This window comes from Hyperoodon ampullatus (assembly GCF_949752795.1).
Source record: "Hyperoodon ampullatus genome assembly, chromosome: 3".
Classification (NCBI taxonomy): domain Eukaryota; kingdom Metazoa; phylum Chordata; class Mammalia; order Artiodactyla; family Ziphiidae; genus Hyperoodon; species Hyperoodon ampullatus.
The window spans coordinates 166,548,163-166,569,186 of record NC_136916.1 but is presented as its reverse complement, the minus strand read 5'-3'; the positions used below and the strand labels follow the sequence as shown (position 1 = coordinate 166,569,186).

The window sequence follows — 21,024 nt, the reverse complement described above, 5'->3', positions numbered from 1 at the left end:
CTTCCATCTCCCTGAATCCAACGTGTACCGAAGTTCTTTTTCAGAAATGCCTCCTGAATTCTTTCTATCACCATGGTCCTCATGGCCTTAGTTTAGGCCTTCCTCTAGTCTCACCAGGCCTGTTCTGATCTCCTTATTGCTTTTCTTCCTGCTGAGCAATAAACCCTGCAAAACCTTTCCTGACCTCGCCTCTCAGTGGGGCACAGCTGTAACACATCGCTATTACAGTTTTTACAGTGTATTCACAATGAAATGCAAAGCGTGGTCTTCTCCCAGAGAGCAAGGACTGTGTGTTGTTACTTGTTCATTCGTGCATCGCCAGCATCTTTTGCTGAGTGATGGCTACTAAAGCAAGTATGATTTATGGATTGCTCCCTTTTGAAAAAACCTCTATGAGCTTCCTGTTGCTCACAGGAGGAAATATAAATTCCTTAGCAGGACCCCAGAATCTGGCCTCCTGAAGCTTTTCCTGCCACATCCTGCTCCTCCCCGGCACATGGCAGAGCTTGGGTGCTCTCCAAAGGCACCATGCCACTCTGCACCTCGGGAATGCTACCTGTATGTGTCCTTGGCCTGCTGTGCCCCTTTTCTGGCCATTCAAGACTTAGTGCAAAGGCCACCTTCTTTGTGAAGATTCGTTCAGCTTCCCTGACAGAGTTTCTTTTCCTTTCTTGCCTTTGGCAGCATTTGTTATCTGTGTGAAATGATCTGTTTACAGGTTATTCCTCCCTCCCTGGACATGATGGGTCTTAAGGCCCTGGGACGAAGGGAGAGGATCTCATTCATGGCCTTATGGCTTGGGTAGTACCTATGATGGATCAGGTGCCCTAGACTTATTTGTACTTTATGGATTAGTAGCATGGTACTAGGGCAGGAATGGGTAGGCACACTAAACAGCCAACAGACGATGAACTAGGAGACAGCTAATAACATGATGTTGGTGAAGAGTTTTTCATTATTTAAGAAAATGTCCTCTTCCCCTTAAATTATAAGACTATATATAGGTTCAATTGTGTGAGAATGTAAAAAAAAAAAAAGGTAAGGGAAATATGGTAAAATATTAATAGGGGTTATTTCTAGGTGATAATATTATGGGTAATATTTTCTTTTTAGTACTGTCTGACATTTTCTAAAATTTCTGTAATGAACAGAGATGAAAAACTTTTACTTAAAAATTAAAAAGATGTGGCTAAAAAACTCTTAGGATTTCTCTTCTGAATATGATGGAATAACAAGAGCTAAATCTACCCTCTTGCCTTAAATGACTAAAAATAGTGGACAAAATACATGAAATGACAGCTTTCAGACACTGAACAGCAGGCAGCACACATGCTGAAGTAAAATGTATGACAACAATAGAACAAAGGCCGGGAGGGGAGAAATGGAAATACACTATTTTAAGGTACTTATACTGTATGTGAAGAGACATAATAATGTTCGAACATAGACTGGCTTAAATACGGATATTATAAACCTTTAGCAACCATTAAAATAACACATCAGAGAGTTTTAGCTAGTGAGCCAGCAGGGAAGATAAAATGGAATAATAAAAAATACTCAGTTACTCCAAAAGAAGGCAGAAAATGAAAAAAAAAAGAGTGAGAACAAAAATAGACGGAACAAACAGAAAAAAGTAGTAAAATAGTAGATTTAAACCCAATCATACTAATCATCAAATCACATTAACTGTAAATGTTTAAACACCTAATTAGCCAGCACGGATTTTCAGATTGGGGAAAGAAAAAGCAAGATCCAATTATATGCTGTCTACAAGAGACCCACTTTAGAGGAAGGAGGGCAGTTGTGCTAGGAGCTGCTATGGTGCTGAATTCCCTGGCAGAGTCGACCCAGAAGCAGCGGTTGCGGCCATGAAGGCGGGTGCCACGTCTATGTGGGCTTCGTGCTGTGGGCTGCTGAATGAAGTCATGGGGACTAGAGCTGTCAGGGGCCAGCAGTCAGGATTTGCAGGAGGCACTGGTCCATTCAGATTTACACCGAGCTCTGATTTTTCCACTTACCCACCAGCACCTACAGAAGGGCCTAATATAGTTTGCAAAGCCTGTGGACTTTCATTTTCAGTCTTTAGAAAGAAGCATGTATGTTGTGACTGCAAGAAAGATTTTTGCTCCGTTTGTTCGATCTTACAAGAAAATCTCCGTAGATGTTCCACTTGTCACTTATTACAAGAGACAGCCTTTCAGCGCCCTCAGTTAATGCGACTGAAAGTGAAGGATCTACGGCAGTATCTCATTCTTAGAAACATACCGATCGATACCTGTCGAGAGAAAGAAGACTTGGTAGATCTGGTACTGTGTCACCGTGGGCTGGGCTCTGAGGACAACCTGGACACAAGCAGTCTGAATTCCTCAAGGTCCCAGACTTCTAGCTTTTTTACACATTCATTTTTTTCAAACTATACAGCCCCATCTGCTACCGTGTCTTCCTTTCAGGGAGAGCTTATGGGTGGAGACCGGACCTTAGGATCTGGAGTACTGGCACAGGTGCGAAGTGAAATAGCTTCAGCAAACACAGAAGATGATGAAGAAGATGATGACGAGGATGAAGAAAACTTGGAGGAGCGGACATCTGGCCTCGCTAAGAAGAGAGTGAGAGCTTCTGTCTGACCTGTCAAGCCTTGAAGACGTGGAAGGGATGAGCGTGCGCCAGCTCAAGGAAATCCTGGCTCGGAATTTTGTCAACTATTCTGGCTGTTGTGAAAAATGGGAGCTAGTAGAGAAAGTAAACCGGTTATACAAAGAGAATGAAGAAAATCAAAAGTCATATGGCGAGCGGCTGCAGCTGCAGGACGAGGAGGACGACAGCCTGTGCCGGATCTGCATGGACGCCATCATCGACTGCGTCCTGCTCGAGTGCGGGCACATGGTCACCTGCACCAAGTGCGGCAAGCGCATGAGCGAGTGTCCCATCTGCCGGCAGTACGTGGTGCGCGCTATGCACGTGTTCAAGTCCTGAAGCCAAGGACCCCCCAAGCTCGATCCCAGACGTTTCAGTGCACAGAAGGGACTGGAAACTTCCTGTTCAAAATTTGAAGCTATTTTAAAAAATTATTTTCACAACTAACTGGGGACGGGAAAGATTCATCCTAAGTTGCAGCAGCACTGGTCCATGCTGTATGCCTGTCAGCTGGAGGACTGGCTCAGTTTCCCAGTTTCTGCTGGGCTTCTTCACACATCTCTTATTACTAATCACAGAAGTCAGACTGCTTATGGCATCAGCTACTGTTCTCTTTGGAGGACATTTATCCTGTTCTCTTATTTCTCCTTCATCCTATTTTTAACTTAAACTACTCAGATGTTTGAAACTTCTGCTCTCTTTGGATGAGGTCACTGTCTGCAAATGGCCGACATGGTACATGCTGAACAGGGTCACCTCTGAATGTTCATTTTATTAGTCATGTATATTTTAAATGCTACTGTTTGATGAATGTAATTTTCCACATTGTTGCTATTTCTGCGTTTAAACATAATTGGGAACAACTGACATTCTATAGTCAACTGCCAGGGCCTGAGACTAAACATGTCCATTTTTGTTCAGGTGCAGCTTTTTATAGCGAGGGCTGCATCTAGCTTCCTTCATTAGAGAAGTGTGTGTGTTAAATTCTTTATTAACGTGTAATCAGTTTACACTGTTTTATATATTGAAAGTGTATTTTCAGTGCTACCCACTAGCTAGTTTGAACCTTAGGAATAAAATTAGGTTTAAAAAAAAAAGAGAGACCCACTTTAAATATAAAGGCACAGAGAGGTTAGAAGTAAAAGGATGGAAAAGATATTCCACATTAACACTAAGTAAAAGAAAGGTGGAGTGTTTATATTCATTAAAGATAAAGCATAGGTTAGGGCAAGGAACACTGTTGGAGGAAAGAGGATCATTTCTAAGGGGATCTTCTACCATGGATAAAGGAACCAATTCATCCAGAGGACAAAAAACCCTTAAATGTTTAAGCAACTAATAACAGAGCTTTGAAATATATGAAGCAAAAACTGCTAGAACGGTAAGTAGAAATAAACAAAACCATGATTACCACTGAAGATTTCAACACATGTCTCACGATAAATGACAGAACGAGCAGATAGAAAATCAGTAAGGATATGGAAGAGTCGAACAAAAGTGTTGACCAACCAGAACTCATTAATACTTGTAGAAAACTCCACCCACCAAGAGCAGAACACACATTCTTCTCAAGTGCAATGGAACCTTTACCAAAATAGATAATATTCTCAGCCATAAGACAAAACTCAATAAATCTAAAAGCATTCAAATAATAATTACGTGGAGGACCACAATGGGCCTAAGTTAGAAAATAATAAGAAAAGGATTGGCACAAAATCCCCAGTTACTTGAAAATTAAACAACACACTTAAATAGCCCATGAGTCAAAGAAGAAATAAATAGAAATTGGAAAGTATTTTGAAAGGAATGAAAATCAAAATATGAAAGATTAAAGATTCATTTAAAACAGTTCTTAGAAGGAAAGAAAGAAGTCTTCATTTACAGGAGACATGATTGTCTACATAAAAAATCCAACTGAATCTTAAAAAAAATTAAGAACTAACATATGTTTAGCAAAATTGCAGGACACAAATACAATTGTATTTCTACATATTAGCAGTATATATGACAATAAAAATTGAACTAAAATATCATTTACAATAACATCAAAACTGTAAAATACTTGGGAGAAAATATTTGCAAACGAAGCAACTGACAAAGGATTAATCTCCAAAACAGACAAGCAGCTCATGCAGCTCAATATCAAAAAAACAAACAACCCAATCCAACAATGGGCAGAAGACCTAAATAGACATTTCTCCAAAGAAGATATACAGATTGCCAACAAATACATGAAAGGATGCTCAACATCACTAATCATTAGAGAAATGCAAATCAAAACTACAATGAGGTATCACCTCACACCAGTCAGAATGGCCATCATCAAAAAATCTACAAACAATAAATGCTGGAGAGGGTGTGGAGAAAAGGGAACCCTCCTACACTGTTGGTGGGAATGTAAATTGATAGAACCACTATGGAGAACAGTATGGAGGTTCCTTAAAAAACTAGAAATAGAACTACCATGTGACCCAGCAACCCCACTACTGGGCATATACCCTGAGAAAACCATAACTCAGAAAGAGTCATGTACCACAATGTTCATTGCAGCACTATTTACAATAGACAGGACATGGAAGCAACCTAAGTATCCATTGACAGATGAAAGGATAAAGAAGATGTCACACATATATATTATGGAATATTACTCAGCCATAAAAAGAAACAAAATTGAGTTATTTGTAGTGAGGTGGATGGACCTAGAATCTGTCATACAGAGTGAAGTAAGTCAGAAAGAGAAAAACAAATACCATATGCTAACACGTATATATGGAATCAGAAAAAAAAAAAAGTTCTGAAGAACCTAGGGGCAGTACAGGAATAAAGATGCAGATGTAGAGAATGGACCTAAGGACACGGAGAGAGGGAAGGGTAAGCTGGGACGAAGTGAGAGAGTGGCATTGCCATATATACACTACCAAATGTAAAATAGATAGCTAGTGGGAAGCAGCCTCATAGCACAGGGAGATCAGCTCGGTGCTTTGGGACCACGTAGAGGGGTGGGATAGGGAGGGTGGGAGGGAGACACACAAGAGGGAGATATGGGGATATATGTATATGTATAGCTGATTCACTTTGTTATACAGCAGAAACTAACACACCATTGTAAAGCAATTATACTCCAATAAAGGTGTTTAAAAAAAAAAGAAAAAAAAAGGAAAATATTTAAGGAAAATTTGACAAAAGACATGCAAGACCTGTACACTGAAGACTATAAAACATTACTGAGAAAAATGAAAGACCTAAATAAATGGAGAGAGATGCTATGTTTATGGATCAGAAGACTTCATATTGGTTTTTTTGTTTGTTTGTTTTAAATTAATTTTTATTGGAGTATAGTTGCTTTGCAGTGTTGTGTTGGTTTCTACTGTACAGCAAAATGAATATAAGACTTCATATTGTTAAGATGTCAATTCTCCCCAAATTGGTCTATACACTCAAGGCAATCCAAATCAAAATCCCAGCAGCATTTTTTTTTGGTAGCAAATGACAAGTTAATTTAAAAATTTATATAGAAGTGCAAAGGACCTGAAATAGCCAAAGCAACTTAAAGAAGCACAATGCTAGAGACTTATACTACTTGATTTCAAGGTTTTACATAGTTAAGACAATCTAGACAATGAGGTATTAGTGTAAAGATAGACATACAGATCAATGAAACTCAATAGAGAGTCTAGAAATAGACCCACATCACACACACACACAGTCAATTGATTTTTTAGAAAGGTGCCTAGGCAATTCAACTGAGAATTGAAAATGTTTTTAACATCAAAACAAATGATGCTAGAAATAATAGACAGCCAATAACAAGGAACAAATTATTGATACATGCAACAAGATGGATAAATATCAGAATGATTATGCTAAGTGAAAGAAGCCAGTTTAAAAACTGTATAATCCCAATTACATAAAAATTCTAGAAAATGCAAACTAATTCATAGTGACAGAGTAGTAGTGGTTACCTGGGGATGGGGAAGGGAGGGATGGATTACAACAGGGCACAAGGAAACTTTTGGAAATGATGGGTATGTTCATTATCTTAATTCTTTAGCTGGCTTCCTGGAGGCACACATATGTCAAAACTCATCAAACCGTATACCTTAAATAGGTGCAGATTACTGTATGTCAATTATATTTCAGTAAAGTGTAAAAGACAAAATCTATGGTTTAAAGCAAATAGCTCTCTGGTTACGCTATTAAGCCTTGAAGTGATGCCACATCCTTGTTTGTGTTTGCACTGGGGAAAATGCTCCTTGAAATGTGGTCAATTTTAGAGTCTCTTCCTGGCGAAGAGCCAAGAACTGGGAAGGAGGGTCCTGGCTGGGTTGCCAGCAGGGGGCCAGCTCTCTTGGTTTTGACCTGGAGAAGCTAAGGTGTGCAGGAGGACCCCCATATCTGGGGGAGAGGATGGTGGGTGGTGGAGAGAAGTCTTTCCTCTCATTCACTCTTGGTAAGAGCGTAAATTGGTCTGACGAGAAAAGTATGACTTCCCCTAACGGAAGAGGTAGGTGGCTGAGGCTCAAGCCCCCTCCACCACATGCTGCTTTTAAGTTGCCAGTATTTACTTACTTATAACCCAGGATATGTGAGAGCTCTGCCAGAAGTGGCTGGAGGAATGATCATAATAAATTCACTGCCCCAGGGAGAGAATGAACCTTTGCTGATTTATTTCTCACCATGGAACCTAAAACCTACAAAAGTCACTGGCACATTTATCTTCAGCTCCTTTCCACTACCCTTAACCCTCAAACTCTACTGAACATAATTCATCTTCCTCAGATAATTCAGAGGGTACATTGGGATCTTACAGGGGATCCTGTGGGATTTTCAAAGCAGCAACGTTAACATGAAATGGGTGTCAAATGATTTCTGTGCTTGTCCAGCTTTAGTACCAGAGTTATTTCTTTGGAGAGGGGGCTGGGATGGAAGGGGCGATGACTCATGACCTCAGCCCTGCATCAATGTTTAACAATTAATAGCACCATTCCTTGTCTCCCTTTCCCCAGATCTAAATGACTGCTTTGTCGTACGGTATGTTTAAAATGTTTAAGTTTGGGCTTCCCTGGTGGCGCAGTGGTTGAGAATCCTCTTGCCAATGCAGGAGACATGGGTTTGAGCCCTGGTCCGGGAAGATCCCACATGCCACGGAGCAGCTAAGCCCGTGCACCACAACTACTGAGCCTGTGCTCTAGAGCCCGTGAGTCACAACTACTGAGCCTGCGTGCTGCAACTACTGAAGCCCACGCACCTAGAGCCTGTGCTCTGCAACAAGAGAAGCCACTGCAATGAGAAGCCCGTGCACTGCAACGAAGAGTAGCCCCCGCTCATCGCAACTAGAGAAAGCCCATGCACAGCAACGAAGACCCAATGCAGCCAAAAATAAATAAATAAATTTAAAAAAAAAAAGTTTAAGTTCATTGCTTCTTAATGGGCCTTCAAGAACCAGAATGTTCTTAATGATGGGGAGGTCTTCGAGAACCAGAAGAAACAAACACATTTCTCAAGTCTTTTATCCTGTAGTTGAGACCAGGCACTGGGAGAATCTAGCCCTTATTCAGGAGCCTACATGATGGCTCAGAGGCTCTGGGGTGTGGTTTCCTGCTGGTTATTATAACCACCCTCTAACCTCACACCCCAAAGTCAGGGGGCCTGTCTCAACCTTTACTATCCTAGTGGTTCTCATGATAGCCATCCCGGCTCCCCTGAGACCGTGGTTCCTGCTACCCTGACATTGCGAATCTGACCACTCCCCGTCTGCATGGCCACCCACAGTCGAAGACCTCACTGCTCGCCTGGACCACTGCAGATGCTCCTGTAGGACGTTTCTGCTTCCTCTCCTGCTCACCTACAACACCGGGTCCACCCGGCACGCGGAGTTCATCATTAAGTTAATTTTTCATTCTGAGAACGACTGTTTGAAAATATAACTCTGATCTTGTCACTCTCGTGCTTAAAATCCTTCAGTGGCCTCCCACTGCAGGAAAGTACACAGTGCCACCTCCTCAGCATGGCTTCCAGGGCCCCGCATGCTCTAAATCTCACCTAGTCTCCAATTTCATTTAGTTATTTTGTCCCCCTAGCTCACCGTGCTTTGGCCATGCTGGCCTGCCACAGGGCCTTGGTACCTGCTATGCTCTCTGCCTGGAATGCTCTTCTCCAGCTCTTCATTCACACTGCTGACTTCAGATCTCAGCTTCAGTAATCCCAAGCCCTTGGCCACCTAAAGAACAGCCTGGCCCTCTGCCCAGCTGCACGCTATAATCTCAGTCTGCTTTATTTTTTTTTTAAGGCACTTGCCCCTATCTCAAATCACCTCCTTATGTACTTGTTATAACAGAATGAAAGCTCCATGAGACGGTGGACCTCATCGTCTTACTCTGCTGTCTCTCCAGGGCCAAGCAGATGCCTGGACCACACTGGCTCCCCATGTGGTTTCCTCCTTCCAGAGTCCCCTGAGCCACACTCTGTGTGATTAATGGAACCAATCCTTTTTACCTTGTTGGGCCTTGTCTGGAGCCCCACTATTGCCTTCTAAGCATCGCTTGCGTGGATGTGCAGGGTAGGCCCTCCCTACCTCCTTCCCCTGCTTCTGGGGCATGTCCGGAATCCAGGAGTCCTGGTCCTCCGAGCATAACACCAGCTGCCTGTGCAAGTCCATCTTGCAAATGTTGCCCGGTGCACTCTGGGAGGCCTGCTGGAGTTAGCAGCATCCCATTTAGGGGAGCTCAATATTCCAGACCAACTTCTTCAGGGTGATGCTGTGCTATGTCTTAGGATGTAACAGAAAATTACCCCATAAGAAGCAACCTCTTACTAGTAGTCAAAGGGGTGCCACTTAGCTGGTGTGGGAATTTGTGTGAAAATCAGAAAGAGGCTCCCCTCTGGGCAGATGTAGCCCCCTGGGTGCAGAGCGTGGAGTGCATGCAGGCTGGCTTTGAGCTCTCCACTCGACTCCTCTTGTGCAGTGCACACATCACCCAGCTGTACACAGCATCTCTGAGTGGCCACCTCAGAGATACCAGGTCAAGTCCTATAGGCTAGATTTTTAGCTTCCTCACTGTAAGCCTCAGTTCTCTGGTATTTTATATGAACTCTCAATTATCCATGGTAAATAGAGAATGAAGATCTGAAAGCCAAAGGGAACCCCCAAATCTTACTTTCGTAAATCTCACTACTTACCAAGTCCTAACTATGTGCCAGGTGCTGGGCTAGACACTTGAAGCACATTGTCACATTTTATCAACCACATGACGTTAGCACTTTGTAAAACGAGAAAATAAGTTACAGAATTCAGTAGATACATGATCGCATTAGAAAATCAAAATGAATTATTTAAGTATGGATAGACAGGACAGTAGATAGTAGTAGTTATTTGGGGGAGTAGGATTTACAATGGGACTTTATAGTTGATATATTTCTGAATGGTCTAATTTTTAAAAATGAGCTTATCATTAGTTTTATAAACAGAAAATAATAATATTGCTGTTTTGGAAAAAATAGTACAAACTAAAAAACTGTGAATAAAAAGTAAAATTAATTGCTTTGAATTTCAGTTTCTTTCATAAATAAAAAAGTAAATATAAATAAAATTTTAAATTTTTCAAAAAGATACATGCACCCCAATGTTCACAGCAGCACTATTTACAATTGTCAAGACGTGCTAACAACCCAAGTGAATATCAACAGATTATTGACTTAAGAATATGTGGTATATATATACAAAGGAATATTAGTCATAAAAAAGAATGAGGGCTTCCCTCGTGGCGCAGTGGTTGAGAGTCCGCCTGCTGATGCAGGGGACACGGGTTTGTGCCCCGGTCTGGGAAGATCCCACATGCTGCAGAGTGGCTTGGCCCGTGAGCCATGGCCGCTGAGGCTGCACGTCCAGAGCCTGTGCTCCGCAACGGGAGAGGCCACAACAGTGAGAGGCCCGTGTACCACACAAAACAAACAAATAAAAAGAATGAAATATGGCCATTTGCAGCAACATGGATGAACCTAGAGAATATCACACTTAATGAAGTAAGTCAGACAGAGAAAGACAAATATTGTATATCACTCATATGTGGAATCTAAAAAATAATAATCTATATACAAAACAGAAACAGACTCACGGACATAGAAAACAAACTTATGGTTACCAAAGGGGAGGGAGGGCAGGAAGGATAAGTTAGGAGTATGGGATTAACAGATACACACTCCTATACAAAAAGTAGATAAGCAACAAGGATTTACTGTATAGCAAAGGGAACTATATTCAGTATCTTGTAATAACCTATAATGGAAAATAATATGAAAAAAATATATGTGTATAACTATCATTTTACTGTACACCTGAAACTAACACAATATTGTAAATCAGCTACACTTCAATTTAAAAATTTTTATTTTACTTCCTGTTATGGGTGCTGGTAAGCAGAGAAATGACCCCAGATGACTCGGGTCAGAGGAGGAGATTCTGCCCAAGGGCTGAAAAATCAGGCAGGGGACATCGCCCCACTCCACACGAGGACAGCAACTCCTCAGGGGCGGAACAATCCTGCCTTCACACTAACAGTTAAACTGCTTGCCAGGCTAACAGTGAAATCAATTTCTAATTATAAGAAACTACAGGTTTTTTAAACACACAATCGTGTGTGTAAGCCACTCATTACCATTGTGTCAAGCCACTGGGTGGGAAAATGAATTCTGGCACTCGCAGTTCTAATACGGTAAACACTCAGCTGAGAGTCAATTACATGGTTCACATTTTTACAGCTCATTTATTTCCTCCATTTTTAGGAATAACTTCACAATTAATGGTCTTCTTTCATTTGTTCCTGAGGTGTCCTTTTAAAACAAGAATAGGATCACTGGCCACAAAGCAGCAAAGTGGGGGTGGAGGGGGGAAGTCTCACCGTTGAGTGTATACCTTATTACGGGCAGGAAAATGGAAGTGGTATTAAGTAGCCAGCAACCACAGTGCAGCAAGGAGAAAGGAAACCAAAGGTCAAGAAGTCAGAAGAAGGTTGGCCATGTTTTTGTGTGTTTGCTTTGGCTCTTTTTATTTATTTTTTAAAAATCTGCACTCCCATGTTTATTGCAGCATTATTCACAGTAGTCAAGATATGGAAACAACCTAAGTGTCCATGAACGGACGAATGGATAAAGAAGGTATGGTATAAATGTATATACACACACACACTGGAATATTATTCAGTCACGAGAAAGAAGAAAATCCTGCTATTGTGAAAACCTGGATGGAATTTGAGAGTATTATGCTAAATGAGAGAAGTCAGACAAGAGAAAGACAAATACTGTATGATATCACTTATATGTGGAATCTGAAAAAGCTGAACTCGGAGGAACAGAGCGTTGAATGGTGGTTACCAGGGGCTTGGTGTGAGGGAATTGGGAAGATGTTGTTCAAGGGGTACAAAGGTCAATAAGTTCTGGAAATCTAATGCATAGTATTGTGACTACAGCTAACCATACTGTATTATGTACTTCAAAGTTGCTAAGAGATTAGATCTTAAAGGTTCTCACCATAAAAAAGGAATGGTAACTATGTGACATGATGGAGGTGTTAGCTACCACTGTGATGGTGATCGTATTGTAATAAAAATGTATCAAATCAACGTATTGTATACCTTAAACTTACACAATGTTATCCGTCAGTTATATGTCAATTTAAAAATAAGATATACTTTTGGGTGATGCTGAAAGATGCTGAAGGAAGATGATAAATTTCACTCACGTGGATTAATCTTAGCAGTCTAAAAACAATGATGTCCGCAATGAATTTTCTGGGCATGCCTCACAAGAGCTGATTCTACTCAAGAAGATAACAATAGCTTCAAAGGACATAAGGTCATGAGAAGGGAAATGTTTAACAGCTTGTGCTGGTTATTCTTCGTAATAATGAGAGCACATGGCGTTGGAACACAGCTTTACACTTCTCAAACGGCTAGCTCAGCCACTGACCCCTTTGATCCTCACAACAGCCAAATGAGAGTGGTCAGGGAAGTGACATTATCACCTCCCTAAAAATGAGGAAACTGAGGCTCTAAAGGTTTAAGAGATTTCCCCAAGTTCACAGCAGTATCTTCCTGGGAACTCCAAGTTCAGTGTTCTTCCTACTACTCCATACTTGCATACTTCCTCTGAACCTGAAAGGGAATGGAACTATTTATGCTGAATTGTACGGACTAATTAACTTTAAAAAGTGATGTAGAGGATGTACAGTGGCAGGAAATATCAGAACTGATTTCTGTGCTTGTTTAGATGAGCCTGCTTTGTAGTATACAGCTTTAGCAAGCTCATGTGTAAACAAGTGTTTTAACCAACAGAATGCAATCCAATAGTTAATAACTTGTCTGCATTCCCACACAGGGGATTTTGGTTGGAGAGGAGAGTGAGGTAGGAGAGGGTGGGAATTTTATATATATATATATTTTAACATCTTTATTGGAGTAGAATTGCTTTACATTGTTGTGTTAGTTTCTGCTGTATAACAAGATGAATCAGCTATACATATACTTATATCCCCATATCCCCTCCCTCTTGTGTCTCATTCCCACCCTACCTATCCCACCACTCTAGGTGGTCACAAAGCACCCAGCTGATCTCCCTGTGCTATGCAGCTGCTTCCCACTAGCTATTTTACATTTGGTAGTGTATATATGTCCATGCCACTCTCTCACTTTATCCCAGCTTACCCTTCCCCCTCTCCATGTCCTTAGGTCCATTCTCTACATCTGCATCTTTATTCCTGTCCTGCCCCTAGGTTCTTCAGAACCTTTTTTTTTTTTTAATTCCATATATACGTGTTAGCACACGGTATTTGTTTTTCTCTTTCTGACTTACTTCACTCTGTATGACAGATTCTAGGTCCATCCACCTCACTACAAATAACTCAATTTCGTTTCTTTTTATGGCTGAGTAATATTCCATTGTATATATGTGCCACATCTTCTTTATCCATTCATCTGTCGATAGACAGGTTGCTTCCGTGTCCTGTCTACTGCAAATAGTGCTGCAATGAACATTGTGGTACATGACTCTTTTTGAGTTATAGTTTTCTCAGGGTATATGCTCAGTAGTGGGATTGCTGAGTCATATGGTAGTTCTATTTTTAGTTTTTTAAGGAACCTCCATACTGTTCTCCATAGTGGCTGTATCAATTTACATTCCCACCAAAGTGTAGGAGGGTTCCCTTTTCTCCACACCTTCTCCAGCATTTATTGTTTGTAGATTTTTTTTATGATGGCCATTCTGACTGGTGTGAGATGATACCTCATTGTAGTTTTGATTTGCATTTCTCTGATGTTTAATGATGTTGAGCATCCTTTCATGTGTTTGTTGGCAATCTGTATATCTTCTGTGGAGAAATGTCTATTCAGGTCTTCTGCCCATTTTTGGATTGGGTTGTTTATTTTTTTGATTTTGAGCTGCATGAGCTGCTTGTAAATTTTGGAGATTAACCCTTTGTCAGTTGCTTCATTTGCAAATATTTTCTCCCATTCTGAGGGTTGTCTTTTCATCTTGTTTATGGTTTCCTTTGCTATGCAAAAGCTTTTACGTTTCATTAGGTGCCATTTGTTTATTTTTGGTTTTATTTTCATTACTCTAGGAGTTGGGTCAAAAAGGATCTTGCTGTGATTTATGTCTTAGAGTGTTCTGCCTATATTTTCCTCTAAGAGTTTGGTAGTGTCTGGCCTTACACTTAGGTCTTTAATCCATTTTGAGTTTATTTTTGTGTATGGTGTTAGGGAGTGTTCTAATTTCATTCTTTTACATGTAGCTGTCCAGTTTTCCCAGCACCACTTATTGAAGAGGTTGTCTTTTCTCCATTGTATACTCTTGCCTCCTTTATCAAAGATAAGGTGACCATATATGCATGGTTTTATCTCTGGCCTTTCTATCCCGTTCCATTGATCCATATTTCTGTTTTTGTGCCAGTACCATACTGTCTTGATTACTGTAGCTTTGTACTATAGTCTGAAGTGAGGAAGCCTGATTCCTCCAGCTCCATTTTTCTTTCTCAAGATTGCTTTGGCTATTTGGGGTCTTTTGTGTTTCCACACAAATTGTGAAATTTTTCGTTCTCATTCTGTGAAAAATGCCATTGGTAGTTTGATTGGGATTGCACTGAATCTGTAGATTGCTTTGTGTAGTATAGTCATTTTCACAGTGTTGATTCTTCCAATCCAAGAACATGGTGTATCTCTCCATTTGTTTGTATCATCTTTAATTTCCTACATCAGTGGCTTATACTTTGCTGCATACAGATCTTTTGTCTCCTCAGGTAGGTTTATTCCCAGGTATTTTATTCTTTTTGTTGCAGTGGTAAATGGGAGTGTTTCCATAATTTCTATTTCAGATTTTTCATCATTAGTGTATAGGAATGCAAGAGATTTCTGTGCATTAATTTTGTATCCTGCAACTTTACCAAATTCGTTGATTAGCTCTAGTAGTTTTCTGGTAGCATCTTTAGGATTCTCTATGTATAATATCATGTCATCTGCAAACAGTGACAGTTTTACTTCTTCTTTTCCAATTTGTATTCCTTTTATTTCTTTTTCTTCTCTGATTGCCGTGGCTAAAACTTCCAAAACTATGTTGAATAACAGTGGTGAGAGTGGGCAACCTTGTCTTCTTCCTGATCTTAGTAGAAATGGTTTCAGTTTTTCACCATTGAGAATGATGTTGGCTGTGGGTTTGTCATATATGGCCTTTATTACGTTGAGGTAAGTTCCCTCTATGCCTACTTTCTGGAGCATTTTTATCATAAATGGGTGTTGAATTCTGTTGAAAGCTTTTTCTGCATCTATTGAGATGATCATGTGGTTTTTATCCTTCAATTTGTTAATATGGTGTATCACACTGATTGATTTGCGTATATTGAAGAATCCTTGCATTCTTTGGATAAACCCCACTTGATCATGGTGTATGATCCTTTTAATGTGCTGTTGGATTCTGTTTGCTAGTATTTTGTTGAGGATTTTTGCATCTATGTTCATCAGTGATACTGGCCTGTAGTTTTCTTTTTCTATGACATCTTTGTCTAGTTTTGGTATCAGGGTGATGGTGGCCTCGTAGAATGAGTTTGGGAGTGTTCCTCCCTTTGCTACATTTTGGGAGAGTTTGAAAAGGATAGGTGTTAGCTCTTCTGTAAATGTTTGATAGAATTCTTTGGCTCTTTTTAAATGAGCACAAACAGAAAAGGAAGAAATACGAATCAGAAAAACTCACTGAGCTGCCCTGTGACCTGTGGGCAATTAACTGGTCCTAGAAACTACTTTCCCTGCCTGGTTTGCTATTTTGTGACTCTTTCTTTCTTCCTCTTTTCAATTCTCTTTCATTGTCTGTTTTAGCCAGAGTAATACATGTAGAGCTACTCATGAAAGTAAGCTTGTGATTTAAAAAATGTACCTGGTGGTAGACTTTCACCACCCCAAGTGGTATGTAAAAGCTGACCGGGTCTGTAGTCACCCTCGGTTCAGCCTGGAATGAGGGGAGGGGAGACTGGAGGACTTTCCCTCTCTCTCCAGTCTCTCCCCACAGTCCATCCTTGAGCCTTCATTCAACATCTATTCTGGTTAGACTCTGAGAATGGAGGTGAAAGACTCCCACCTTCAAGTAGCTCAAAAAACTTAACTGGAGAGACAGAGAGTAAGGGGCCATTTCATTACAGGATGCTATGTACTGTTTCTATTATAATGATGACCATTAGTATCAACTATTTTATTTTCAGTAAAACCTGAGACAATTCAGGTGTTACTAAAATTAAAAACAAACAAACCCTATAATCAGTTAGTTAGCTTGTGTCCCTGCACTAAGGGAGAGGCTTATGTTATGCTTTCTGTGGGGTCCTGGTTAAAGAATACCCCCTTCTGGGTTCAGGACTTACTTGGTAAGGAGTCTCCGGATTCCTTGTCCCCAGATGCCCCACTTCAATCAGCAGCCACCTATGCCCAACTTCCTGTTCCCACTTAGAAGTGACTGTTGCATGGGAACCACAAGAACAGAAGCAAAGCTCTGTGATGGGAAAACAAGGGGCCTGCAAAACAGATCAGGAACCATCGGTCCATCTACTCTGTTTTGCAGGAAAGGAGGAGCCATGCAGACCAGAGATATAGAGAGTACACACCCAGCAGGCACCGACTTCCTTGACCTTCAGCCGTCTGCCCTGTCCCATCGCATCAGCTCTCACTCACATTCTGGCCACTGTTCATGACCCTCAGACCAGGCTCCCTCTTCAGTAACATGTTTCAATTTCCCGATACCATTTGGCCTGTCGGTCCATACCACCGCTGCACTGGCCATGGCTTACTCAGGCCAGGTGTGCGTGTCCTGCAGGTGGCGTGCGTGGTAGTGGCGGGCCTGCAGCACCTGGGGAATGGTTCCCTTCAGGTCAGGTGAGTGATGACAGCTGGAGGCCTCTCCTCATTTCTCCCGGGGGAAGAAAGTGGCTTATCTGCATCTCCCGCTGTCCCAGTGAATGTGGACCCTTCCTTCTGATAAGTCCTTTCAGGCAATTTGGGAAACTTCTTTAAAACTCTGTGAGCAGCTCATGCCCCTAAACTCAATTATAAGTAAAGACCTCAACACTTGGCCACAGGGACAGGCGGTACCTTAGTTCCCCCACCAGGGAGAGAACCCACGCCCCCTGCAGTGGAAGCACGGAGTCTGAACCACTAGACCGCCAGGGAAGTCCCAAAGCTTCTTGTTCTCGAAGAGGCCATCTGCACGATCTAGAGCTGAAAGGCAAGCCAAGTGCCCTCCAACCTTCCCCACCAGGCCAGATGCTTCTCACGCCCACCCATGACGCGGGAGCCACATCAGTCAGAAATCACCCCCGAACGGCGATGAAGGCAGGAAAGGTCTTCCCAGACCTGACACCAGGCACTGGTCACCAAACAGAAAACAATGGAACCTCAACATCTTTATGTTTTGACAATCTGAAAAATCACGTATCAGCCTGGAAACAGTGCGAGCCATAAGTGAACCTCAGCACCTCCCTTCCCTTGGCTCTCGGTGAGATAAACGGTGACCACACGCTGTGTCAGGCGAGACAGGCCCGGGGCTGCCAAGGAGATGCTGGCCGGCAGCACACTTCCCGTCCGCCTTTGCCAAGAAGTCATCAAGCACATGGTCAGTTTTCTTTCATGAAACCCACTTTATCCTTATCTTTGTTTTCTTTTTGAATGAGTCCCAGTTGAAGGATTACGCACAGATGTGTGTGTTTTTCTTAGAAGACCTGGGTCACCGGCAGCGTGGAGGTGAAAGTCCCTCAGATGAGCCACTGAGCACAATTCCTCTGAGATTTCACAATGTGAAATGTCAGGCGTTCACACATGACTTTAAAAGTAAGCTGGCATGATTTAGTAAGCCTTGCAGCCAGGACAGAAACCCTCGAATCAGTCCTGTGCATGATTAATAGGCCATCTTGATCCCCACCAGCCCCACGGCGGGGCAGCCCATCATCTGGGAAAGCATTTCCTCCTCAGTGGTTGCTGCATTCTTTGGTTTTTTTTTTTTTTTTTTTGCGGTACGCGGGCCTCTCAGTGTTGCGGCCTCTCCCGTTGCGGAGCACAGGCTCCGGACGCGCAGGCTCAGCGGCCATGGCTCACGGGCCCAGCTGCTCCGCGGCATGTGGGATCTTCCCGGACTGGGGCACGAACCTGTGTCCCCTGCATCGGCAGGCGGACTCTCAACCACTGAGCCACCAGGGAAGCCCTGGTTTGTTTTCAACAACATTTTGTTTGTAATAACATTTCATATGTGTTATTCCTAATGACACATGTTCGCTGTAGAACATTCAGAACATGCAGAAAAGCAGAGAAAAGCAATTAAAAACCCCTCACAATCCTGCCGTCCAGAAAAAGGTGGTTAACACAGCTCTCCGCAGTTCAGATTTCCCAATGGCCAAACAGGGACAAGTAATAGTTCAAGGGTAGGAGGATTTAAGTGAGTTTATAGTGTAAAGAACTCAGCACAACACAAGAGATAATTAAGGTGAGCTGCTTTACGGATAACATCTTAATGTATTTCCTTGCAGTCTCTGTGTGTGTGTGTGTGTGTGTGTGTGTGTGTGTGTGTGTGTATGTACAAACATCAACATTTCACACACCTTGGATCTTACGGAGGAATTTAATTTTTCTTAAAATCCCTTTCCATTTCAGCTGGGTTCTGACTGATCTTCCAAGGCTATGTTCTAAAAACTATCATAGGAGGAAAGACGGAGGGTCAAAAACTAAGAAGTGTCATCTCTGTGTATAAGGAATAGCGTTCATTCCCACCACTTGGACATGAACTTGCAAATAGTTTTCCAGAGGCAATAGCGTATTTTTCCCCAAGGATACATAGTCATTTCTAGTATCCTATCTTATCAACTGCACGGGCTTTACAAGAAGGCTGTCTGGGGTGAGGGTCCAAACTGCAATCACAGAAAAGAAAGCAACGCTCAGTGACCTGCACGGAGATTAGACTGGCCACTTGGGCCTCATCAGTGTGACGGAGGCATCAGCCAAGCTCATCATACCCAACTGGGTCCGTAAACGTATCGCACATGGGGTCGTTTCGCTCAGGAGTCTTCTTTGATGCTGGTGCCGAAGGACGCTTTGTGGAAGGCACTGGCTCTTGCCCCATTATTTCAGCCACAGTGCCAGGACTGAACGCATGTAATTGATGCCAGACACGAACTAGGCCCTGGATTTATATAGCCCTGGATTTACATGCTTCCTAGAAGCATACATGGTTATACTGAGGAAGCAAACAAGCAGCTCACCTTACAGGACACTGTGGAAAATGCTCTACAGAGGCGGTTTTCTTGGGACAATAAGGGCCCCGGAGAGGGAGTACGGAGGCTGCCTGGAAATGCAGAAAACCTTTCGGAAGAGGAAGAATTGAGCTGAATCTGGAAGGACCAGCTGGAGCTTGTCAGGCAGACAAATAGGGAGAGATGAACCCAGAAGCCTCAAGTGTGGTCTCTGAACTCAGTCTGCCTGCTACTTGCTAGCGCTTATAATCTTGGTCAAGTTCCCTAACTGCTCTGAGCCTGTTTTGTTTTCATTTTAAATAAGACTTTTAAAAAATCAGCTTTACTGAGATATAACTCACACACCATAAAACTCCCCCATTTAAAGAGTACAATTCATTTACAATGTAGCATATTCACAGAGTTGTGCAGCTACCTGCACATCAATTTTGGAACACTTTCGTCCTCCTATAAAGAAACGCCAAACCCACTAACAGTCATTCCCCATTTCCCTCCAGTCCCCTTAGCTCCTGGCAACCACTGACCTACTCTCTGCCTTGATAGATCTGCCTTTTCTGGACATTTCAGATAAATTAAATCACACAATATGTGGTCTTCTGTGACTGGCTTCTTTCACTTAGCAAAATATTTTTGAGGTCTGTGGCTATTTAGTCATGTATCAAATGAAAGTAATCATTGATTCTACCTCGGATGTAGATGTTTTATGAGATTGAGATGAGAAGCCTGCCAAACGTCTGGTGCAGAGGAAGTACTCAGAGTTAGGTCTCCTCATGCTGATGTTTCTTTGCAGAGCCAAGGAGGGGATCAGGTGAGACACCTGTCCAGTCCGTAATGATCTCATCATCCATACGCTCAGATGAGAGTGAGGAACCATGGCGCATGCGCACCGCTCTTCAAAGTTCAAAACGGTGCGCAGAGAGCAAGGCGTGACGTTAATTACAGAGGTGACTTGCCTCAGAGGTGAGGCAGGTGAGGTGAATGAGCACGTAATGAGGATGATGGAAAGGGCATCCTCTTGGGCGCTATGAGCATTAGATATGGGAAAGGGCTTTGCCAACAGTGAACTAATGTAAAAATGGCAATACTTACTCTTCTTATAAACTTGGTCCAAAGGAAAAGAAGACACGGAATGCTTATTGGGTGCCCTACCATGTGCCAGGTGCTGTGTGTGTTATTTCATGTAAACCTCTGCAACACGGGACTGATTCCAATTCACAGAAGAGGAAACTGAGGCTCAGGACAGAGCAAGCAATTGGGACGAGTTCTCACACCAGAGCTTGGCTAAAGGAGCTAAAATTCAAGCTCAAGCCTGGCAGACGAAAGCTGATACTGTTTCTACCATGTTCTGTTTTGCCACCTTGTGGGCAAGTTAATCCTTCCATGTCCTGCACAGGGCAGTCTCCTCTCTCCTCTTATTTATTTTAAATACCTATCTCTTATCTTCTTCCAGTTCTGGCATGTGATACATCAGTCCTAGATCATCTTATCTGTCACAATATCAAAAAATTTCAAACACATCCCTCTTGAGTCTTCATCTTCTCAAAAAGAAGTGCCTTTTGATTAAACAGCATTGTACTCTGATGGGAGAATAGACAAAAATGTCTGTAATCATTTCAGCTAGTGTGTGA

General features: G+C 42.1%; 2 protein-coding genes across 2 annotated transcripts in view; one reads left to right on the top strand and one right to left on the bottom strand.

The window, feature by feature from the left end:
- Nucleotides 1-21,024, bottom strand: part of KCNK13 (potassium two pore domain channel subfamily K member 13) — a gene marked incomplete at both ends in the record, with an annotated part of 117,641 nt that overhangs the window by 25,408 nt on the left and 71,209 nt on the right. The gene's annotated exons all lie outside the window — the stretch shown is intronic.
- Nucleotides 1,869-2,973, top strand: LOC307050656 (E3 ubiquitin-protein ligase RNF34-like; the record flags this gene model as incomplete). The annotated part of the gene is given in 2 exon segments (XM_079700842.1): nucleotides 1,869-2,614; nucleotides 2,616-2,973. Coding segments are annotated over 2 exon segments (1,104 nt in total).